Source organism: Rutilus rutilus, assembly GCF_951802725.1.
Source record: "Rutilus rutilus genome assembly, chromosome: 15".
NCBI classification, from domain to species: Eukaryota; Metazoa; Chordata; class Actinopteri; order Cypriniformes; family Leuciscidae; genus Rutilus; species Rutilus rutilus.
The window spans coordinates 19,791,989-19,800,854 of NC_140220.1; the positions used below are offsets into that span (position 1 = coordinate 19,791,989).

The 8,866-nt window shown below is 34.5% G+C and overlaps 1 protein-coding gene across 2 annotated transcripts in view; it reads left to right on the forward strand.

Moving 5' to 3' along the window:
* The window catches only part of ppp2r5a (protein phosphatase 2, regulatory subunit B', alpha isoform), a 30,904-nt gene extending 22,729 nt beyond the window's left edge, over positions 1–8,175 (forward strand). For both annotated transcript variants that reach the window (XM_084433108.1, XM_084433109.1), the window contains 5 exons: positions 3,761–3,811; positions 3,985–4,104; positions 5,167–5,294; positions 6,340–6,441; positions 6,517–8,175. In XM_084433108.1, the coding sequence (XP_084289234.1) occupies positions 3,761–3,811; positions 3,985–4,104; positions 5,167–5,294; positions 6,340–6,441; positions 6,517–6,724 (609 nt within the window). In that variant the 3' untranslated portion in view covers positions 6,725–8,175. The remainder of the gene's footprint in view (positions 1–3,760; positions 3,812–3,984; positions 4,105–5,166; positions 5,295–6,339; positions 6,442–6,516) is intronic.
* Positions 8,176–8,866: the final 691 nt, after the last annotated feature.

Consider the following 8,866-nt stretch of genomic DNA (forward strand, 5'->3'; position numbering starts at 1 on the left):
AATTGTGACCCATATCCGATTCATGTGTTTACACTTGCCATACTATCTGAAACATTGCGCATGCTTAAAGGGTTAAATTATCTTGCACAGATGGACGAACGCAAAATATGATTGATGCTAGCTCTGCGATATATGCGAAGTTCACCAAACATCACCATGATTATGAGGCAAGCCAACCTTTGATATGTTGTGTCAACGTTTGTCCACATTCCTCTCCTACGACGACACAACGTTTTGTTGGGCCATCCGTCCCTTTGCAGAAGCGCGTCTCTCGCGTCGCTTTATTCTCGTCATTAAACCGCGGAGATGTTGCCTAATGCCTCAGAAAATCCAATCTGCCTGTTTACATGACAGTCGCATTGGCACATATCCGATTTATATCTGATTTATTTCCACATATGAATGAGGCCTGAAACCGATCTCGAAATATCTGAATGCATGCGTTTTTTTCCTGTTTACACTGTCATAGAACACATCCGATCTGTGTCACATATAAGCAAAAAAATCGGAATTGGGTCCCATTTCACTCACAGTGTAAACGAGGCCTCGGTGTAAACTCCCAACTTCTAAAATCATCTATCTGTGTGACGTAATTTACGTTAATGAAGCAATTTAACCCTAAAACTGGCAATGTGATCTGGTTGTAACATAGTTTTTGTCGTCTTTTTTGGGGCGTAAGAATGATTTTTTTTTTTTTTTTTTTTTCATCAAATCCTTTTATCATTTATCACAGCCTGGTCTGTCTTGAGTATGCTGGTCACATGATTTGTTTAAAAAAAATTGTGATTAATTAGTCAGCCTGACCTAAATCCAACATGGCTGCCAGTGGTGCAGGACATTTTGAGATAAGTAAATATACACTCACCTAAAGGATTATTAGGAACACCTGTTCAATTTCTCATTAATGCAATTATCTAATCAACCAATCACATGGCAGTTGCTTCAATGCATTTAGGGGTGTGGTCCTGGTCAAGACAATCTCCTGAACTCCCAACTGAATGTCAGAATGGGAAAGAAAGGTGATTTAAGCAATTTTGAGCGTGGAATGGTTGTTGGTGCCAGACGGGCCAGTCTGAGTATTTCACAATCTGCTCAGTTACTGGGATTTTCACGCACAACCATTTCTAGGGTTTACAAAGAATGGTGTGAAAAGGGAAAAACATCCAGTATGCGGCAGTCCTGTGGGCGAAAATGCCTTGTTGATGCTAGAGGTCAGAGGAGAATGGGCCGACTGATTCAAGCTGATAGAAGAGCAACTTTGACTGAAATAACCACTTGTTACAACCGAGGTATGCAGCAAAGCATTTGTGAAGCCACAACACGCACAACCTTGAGGCGGATGGGCTACAACAGCAGAAGACCCCACCGGGTAACACTCATCTCCACTACAAATAGGAAAAAGAGGCTACAATTTGCACGAGCTCACCAAAATTGGATAGTTGAAGACTGGAAAAATGTTGCCTGATCTGATGAGTCTCGATTTCTGTTGAGACATTCAGATGGTAGAGTCAGAATTTGGCGTAAACAGAATGAGAACATGGATCCATCATGCCTTGTTACCACTGTGCAGGCTGGTGGTGGTGGTGTAATGGTGTGGGGGATGTTTTCTTGGCACACTTTAGGCCCCTTAGTGCCAATTGGGCATCGTTTAAATGCCACGGCCTACCTGAGCATTGTTTCTGACCTTGTCCATCCCTTTATGACCACCATGTACCCATCCTCTGATGGCTACTTCCAGCAGGATAATGCACCATGTCACAAAGCTCGAATCATTTTCAAATTGGTTTCTTGAACATGACAATGAGTTCACTGTACTAAAATGGCCCCTACAGTCACCAGATCTCAACCCAATAGAGCATCTTTGGGATGTGGTGGAACGGGAGCTTCGTGCCCTGGATGTGCATCCCACAAATCTCCATCAACTGCAAGATGCTATCCTATCAATATGGGCCAACATTTCTAAAGAATGCTTTCAGCACCTTGTTGAATCAATGCCACGTAGAATTAAGGCAGTTCTGAAGGCGAAAGGGGGTCAAACACAGTATTAGTATGGTGTTCCTAATAATCCTTTAGGTGAGTGTAATTACACAGTAGACTATGTCATTTGCTGTTGTTCATCTGAGGTTGTATTTGCATAATTTTAGGACCTGCTAACGACCAGATTATTTTTATTGTTCTGATACGTGTGTGTTTGTTTGTTTGTTTCATTATTTCATTATATTACAGTAGATATTTGGACAGTGAGGGTGTAATTTATATGGAGTGTGCTACTAATTTGACTTGCAGTTCTGTGCTTATAATAGAGAAAATCCCTCTGGAGTATCTTGAAGTTAAGTATCTTGAAGGCACATTGATGATAGTTTATAAATGACTGCTTGAGGGACTTTGCCAGATGTTAAAGAGCTAGGCTTTAGCAGCCTCGGAACAGGTACTCATCCCACACATCTCGGACACCATAGGGTGCAAAGATCCTGAGGGGCTTCTGGAGGTTTGGCTTGATGTTTGGTTTTCATGCCATCTGCATTGCCATGGAGTGTTTTTCAGCCATTGTGATTTATATGGCTGCTGTTGTGTTTGGTTGAACAGTCATGCGTGAACAGTGACTTGATTCTGAGGACGTGGTGGCGACCGCAGGGAAGCCCCAGTGTTCATGAGTGTAGATGAGAGCTCATTACCACTTGTGTTTGCCTGTAAGCAAGAATTAACTCATGGCTGTGCACAGGCATAAATCCCCCAACTTAGAGGGCGGTTATGTTGAAGGCAGAGCAATAAATGATATGGTACGATGAATGATTTTCATATTTCTAGGTTTGGAAACCACAAGTAAACAGCAGGGAAAATGACACAGCTGATCCTTATGGGATGTTTATGTGATGCAATAAAATAATAAAAAATAGCACAGCACCCACATCAACTTGATCTGTCTGTCGGGTACTCGAAGTAGATGAAATGACCAAAATTTTCATCGGTAATTTGCATGATTTTCCAAAAAAGGAATGAGAAATGGATTCTGCCAATCAGAAGACAGATAGGTGCCAAATTTACTGTTATATAATCGAAAGCTAAGTAACCACTTATACAAGGCAGTCAGTTCTTGTCAACACTAATAAACAACTGAATGTCACAATTAGCACAACACATTTCTTATGATACATTTTAAAAAGGTCATAAATTACTTTTCTTGCAAAGTAGCTAGCTAACAAATTAGACAAGAAAATAATCATAATAATCATCACCCCTTATTGATGTGATATACCTCATAAAATAATAATAAAAATATACAATTTATTAATATATAATATTCCATATATATAATATAATATAATATATATATATATATATTTTTTTTTTTTACGCTTTACTTTTTGGTTGATTTGTAAGAAAATATTTTTAATGAAGTGAGGTCAGTTTTTTTTTTATTATTATTTATTATTTATTATTTTTAATTATTATTTCAAAGATAAACTTTAAAAACTTTTATACATTTATTTTTTATTTGTTGTTTATGTATTGTTTATTTACTTTTTCTATTTATCACTTGTTTTTCAGCATGAATATACTGATACTGATACTGAATATACTGATATATATATATATATATACATGAATGTGTGTGTGTGTGTGTATATATATATATATATATATATATATCGTTTCCTTTATTTTGATTTGTGTGTGTGTGTGTGTTTGTTAAATATTTGTTTTCTAACTCATTCATTAGGATTGCTAAATTGATTAGGTCTTTTCTGTTTTCTCTTAGGTGGTTCGTGGCCTTCTGAAATTTTGGCCCAAGACATGTAGTCAGAAAGAGGTAAGCCCATCTGATAACTGTCTTTATACCAGTAATTACATACAGCCATTATATTGGCACAGTTGTGCATTCATTACTATTATCTTTTTTGTTTGTTTTTCACTTTCTCATTGGATGTTTGCCGAATTATGTGCCTGATGAGTTCCTGGGTTCTGTCTCTCTGCTTTATTTAGGTCATGTTTCTAGGGGAAATCGAAGAGATTCTGGATGTTATTGAACCCACTCAGTTCAAGAAGATTCAGGAGCCTTTATTTAAGCAAATCTCTAAATGTGTAGCCAGCCCTCATTTTCAGGTACAGTGTAAGATTGTAATCGGGGTCTGTCTGCTGACCTGTCCAATTTCATCACACTATGTAGGGAGAAACGACAGATTACAAATGCTATTTGCATTTACATTACTGTTTAAAAGTTTGGGGTTGGTAAGATTTCTCTTGGTAAGAAGTCTCTTGAGGCTGGAATATACTTCAAGACTTTTAAAATCTGAACATAAAAAAAAACAAAAAAAAAACTCACTTGCCAACTTTGTAAATAGGTACAGAGGAAAAACTGGGCATCTTACACGAAATGACTGAGGATCACACACTACCAGACATTCAAGTCATTATACGAACAAAACAAACTGACAAATGTGACGCAGCCTTTGAAATGACTGTTTATGTGTTCTAAATCTGCTCAAAATATCAAACGGCTCTGACTTTGTCCGACAGCGACAACTTGTCCAGACTGTAAATCTGGGCAAAAGTCATGCAGTGTATTCCAGCCTTTATTTGATCAAAAATGCAGTAAAAATTGTCACATGATCATTAAGAAAACATTCTAGGAAACATTGGTAACACTTTATTTTACAGTGTCCTTGTACATAATGTTACATGTACTTACCATAGTAATAACAGTAAATTATGCATAATTACATGTAACTAACCCTTAATCAAATCCTAATCCTGCCCTAACCCTATATTAAGCACATGTAGTTAATTAATATTACTTACTTAAATATATAATTACACTGAAACAATGACACCTTAAAAGAAAGTGTAACCGAAACATTTATCAGTGTTGAAAATAGCTTTTTCTTTCTTTTTTACTGCTTAATTTATTTTTGTGAAAACTATGAAGAAACCGTTTTCAGGATTCTTTAATGAATAGAAAGTTCAAAAGAACAGTATTTATTTTAAACATAAATCTTTTGTAACATTATAAAAGTCTTGACTGTCACTTTTAATCAATTTAATGTGTCCTTGCTGAATAAAAGTAATAATTTCTTTAAATCTTACTGATCCTAATCTTTTGACTGCTGTACATTTCAACACAAGTTATTGGCTCTCATTATTAATCTGGCTGTTTGGTATTTGCAGGTAGCAGAACGAGCACTGTACTTCTGGAACAACGAATACATTTTGAGTCTAATCGAGGAGAATAATGCCAAAATCCTTCCCATCATGTTTGGAAACCTGTACCGGATCTCCAAAGAACACTGGAACCCGTAGGTTTTGGATTTCTTTTTTTAAATTGATCTATGCTGTTGTCATTTGAACACTAGCACAGATTGGGATCAAATGTATAAAGGAAATATATAATGGATATAAAGGAATAGTTCAGCCAAAAATAAAAATGTTTACAATAATGTTTAATTTCATAACACATTAACTAACATTAACAAACAAAGCATTGTATTTGTTACATTGCATTTGCAATGCATTTGTTACAGTATTTATTAATGTTTGTTAATTATGTCAATGTTAGTTGATAAAAAAATACAACTGTTAGTATCAGCTCAGCTCAGGCCCATTAAATATTAACAGATACAACTCTTGTTTTTAAAAATGTATTAGGAAATATTATCAACATTAACTAAGATTAATAAATGCTTTAGAAATGATTTATGTTAACTATTGTAAACCATTAAAATTGTATCATCGTTTATTTACCTTGACATTTCAATGATATTCCAAACCCAAACTAACAGTTTTTTTTTTTTTTACTGAAATTATATAATAGTTCATACGTTTGGGGTTTATATGATGTTTTTATGTTTTTAAAATAACTAATCACATAGGCATAAAAAAAAGAGAGAAGTTAAAACAGCAAAATCTGAAATATTATTCAGATGTTAAATTATTTTCTTTATATATTTAAAAATGTAATTTATTGCTGTGATCAAAGTAGATCAAAGTTTTCAGCATCATTCCTCCCGTCTTCAGTGTCACATGATCATCCGAAATAATTGTAATATGCTGATTTGATATTCAAGAAAAAATAATTATCAATATTGAAAACAGTTGTGCTACTTTTTTGTGGATATTTACTGATTTTATTTTAAAATGTTTTATTCTTTGATTAATTAAAAGTTCAAATGCACAGCATGTTGTAACATTGTAAATGTCTTTTCTAAATAAAATGAACGATTTTATTTGCTTAATTTACTATGAAAGTCTTTAAATGGTCGGAACCTTAAATTCTACAAAGTCTGACAGTAAAGAAATGACACGCAGGCTTGTTGTAAACTCTTTTACTCTACATTGTCTCAGGACGATCGTGGCCCTGGTGTACAATGTATTAAAAACACTGATGGAGATGAACAGCAAACTGTTTGACGAACTGACAGCCTCATACAAATCTGACAGACAGCGGTAAGAATACACCTTTACTCTTTGCATTTAGTTTAAAATGACACTGCTCATGATTGCCATCACTTCTGTCCTCAGAGAGAAGAAGAAAGAGCAGGAACGTGAGGAACTGTGGAGAAAGCTGGATGAACTAAGACTGCAGGAAACGTCAGCCATCCAGAATAACAGGCATGAGATGCAGTTCACCTACAGCAACAAAAACAACAACAACAACCTTCGTGATAAGGATGAAAACACAGCAGCAGCCATTACTGACAGAAGTGAGAGCGACACCTGGGCCGAATGACACCGCCCTCTTTCTTTTTATCTTTCTTTACTCAGTATTTTGCTGGTCTACAAATGTAAACCAATCTAGAGTGCAGTAAAGGATATGGACCTTGAGCAATAATCTACATTTTTAAACAAGAACCTTTTCTTTTTCTGAAAGCGTATGTAAAACTAAATCAAAATGCTATTTTCTCCTGGTAAATGATAATATATTTTATGTATGTAAGTCTATTTTGGATGTAAAGTGTGGTTATAGTAAATTATGAATTTTTGTCTAATCAAAGATGTAAAATTTTCACAGACACTTAAAAAAAAAAAAAAAGATTAAATGTACACTATGTAACTTTCGGCCCTCTAGCGGTTAAAAAACAAAACTGCAAGCATTTTGCGGATGAACATTGTTTTGGTTGTGCTTGGGCTCCGCGTGATTGTGCGGATGAATATGGTTATTATACCGCTCATGAAACATTCACTACAAGGCTTAAGAGATTTAACCAGTTTAGATGGAAAGGATCTCAAGCTGACTAGCTGAAGATGTTACTGTAGTTTTACCCATTATGCTTACTTGAAAATAAATTCCAGCACAGCATTATAACAACCATAATGAAATTACCCTTCACAATAGATAATGCTTACAATCAACTCTGTTAGAGAGATGCATAATGGTAATTTATCTGTTCAACACCTTACTCGCCTGTTGAGAAATAAAAACGCCATCTCTGCGTCGCTTTAACAACTTTTCTCACCTTCTTCAAAAAGCCCAGCCAATGTTGATTCTTGTTTTATTACGAGCTCTGTCGCGTGCTCTTTTTGCCAACAGACTGTTTGGCCTTTTTTTAAACAGAGGTTGGAGATTTAGCTGCTCCATGTCAGCCTTTCTCGCTCGTTCTGACAACTAACCTCTGCCACTCTCACACCAGACACAAGTCAAAGTATCCGGAGCAACATTTCTCTATTTACAGATCTGACAAAAAGCTTTCTCGCGAGTGACGTATGTATGTAATTTTCCACAAAAACCATCCCGACAGCTCTAAATATAATAGACTTGCCATAGTGAATCAGGAAAAGACAAAAAAGCGTTTTGGAAGAGGGATTGATGATGTATTGTCTCTCTTTATATGTTGTTAATTTTGAACAAAAAAAAGTTACGTAGTGTACCTTTATGGTGCGGTCACATTTACGCGACAAATTTGACATTTGTGAAATTCAGTCATTTCAATAGGAATTTGAATTTTTGTGTGAGGACTAAAGATTTCTCCACAGATTTCACAACGATTTCAAGTTTGTCATGTGGATTTTCCACGTTGACCAACAGAAAGCTGCTTGGTTTTTAAAAAAATTCTTCATGCATCGCTACAATATTGACCATAGACAATGAACCTTTTTAGCCGAGGAAATTTCGCTAATGTGACTGCACTTTTAATCAGTACTTTTGTCTTGTAAAAGCAAAAACTGTATACTATATTAATCAAAATAAAAGAATTTAAGAAAAATAGAGAATATATCTTGAATTAATTTATTGGTCACACTTTATAAGGTTTCGTTTGTTAATCTACTCATTTACTAACACATTTTTAAGATCAAAAGTTGTATCTGTTAACATTAGTTAATGCACTGTGAACAGGTTAATAAATGATGTAAAAATATATTGCTCATTGTTAGTTCATGTAAAGTGGTAAACACTTAAAGTCTTTATGTATAATGTATTATAAAGGTATTCATAATGTAGGCTATGTTTTAATGCATTATATCTTTTCATAAGTAAATGTAACCAAAGTTAAAATGCAGTATAATTATGTGTTATACTTTCGGAAGGATTAACAATGAATATTATAATAATAATAAATAATATAAAGTATTATAACTAGCTACAATTATTCGTGAGACCACACAAGGCATAATCAATGCATTAAAAATAGTTTTATAATACAAAAATCCTTTAAGTAAAGTGTTACCAATTTATTTTTTATTAACATATATTCTCTAAAAACAATTTGTCATTTGAAGTTTTTACTGGAAAACCAGATAATACTGACAAAAGAAAATGTTTTGTTTTAGCAGTGAATGCTGTATTTAGAGACATGAGCAAGCTTTAAAAATTAAATGTCTTTAGTTTTTTAATGGTCTCAAATGCAAAAAAAAAAAAAAGACAAAAAATTGA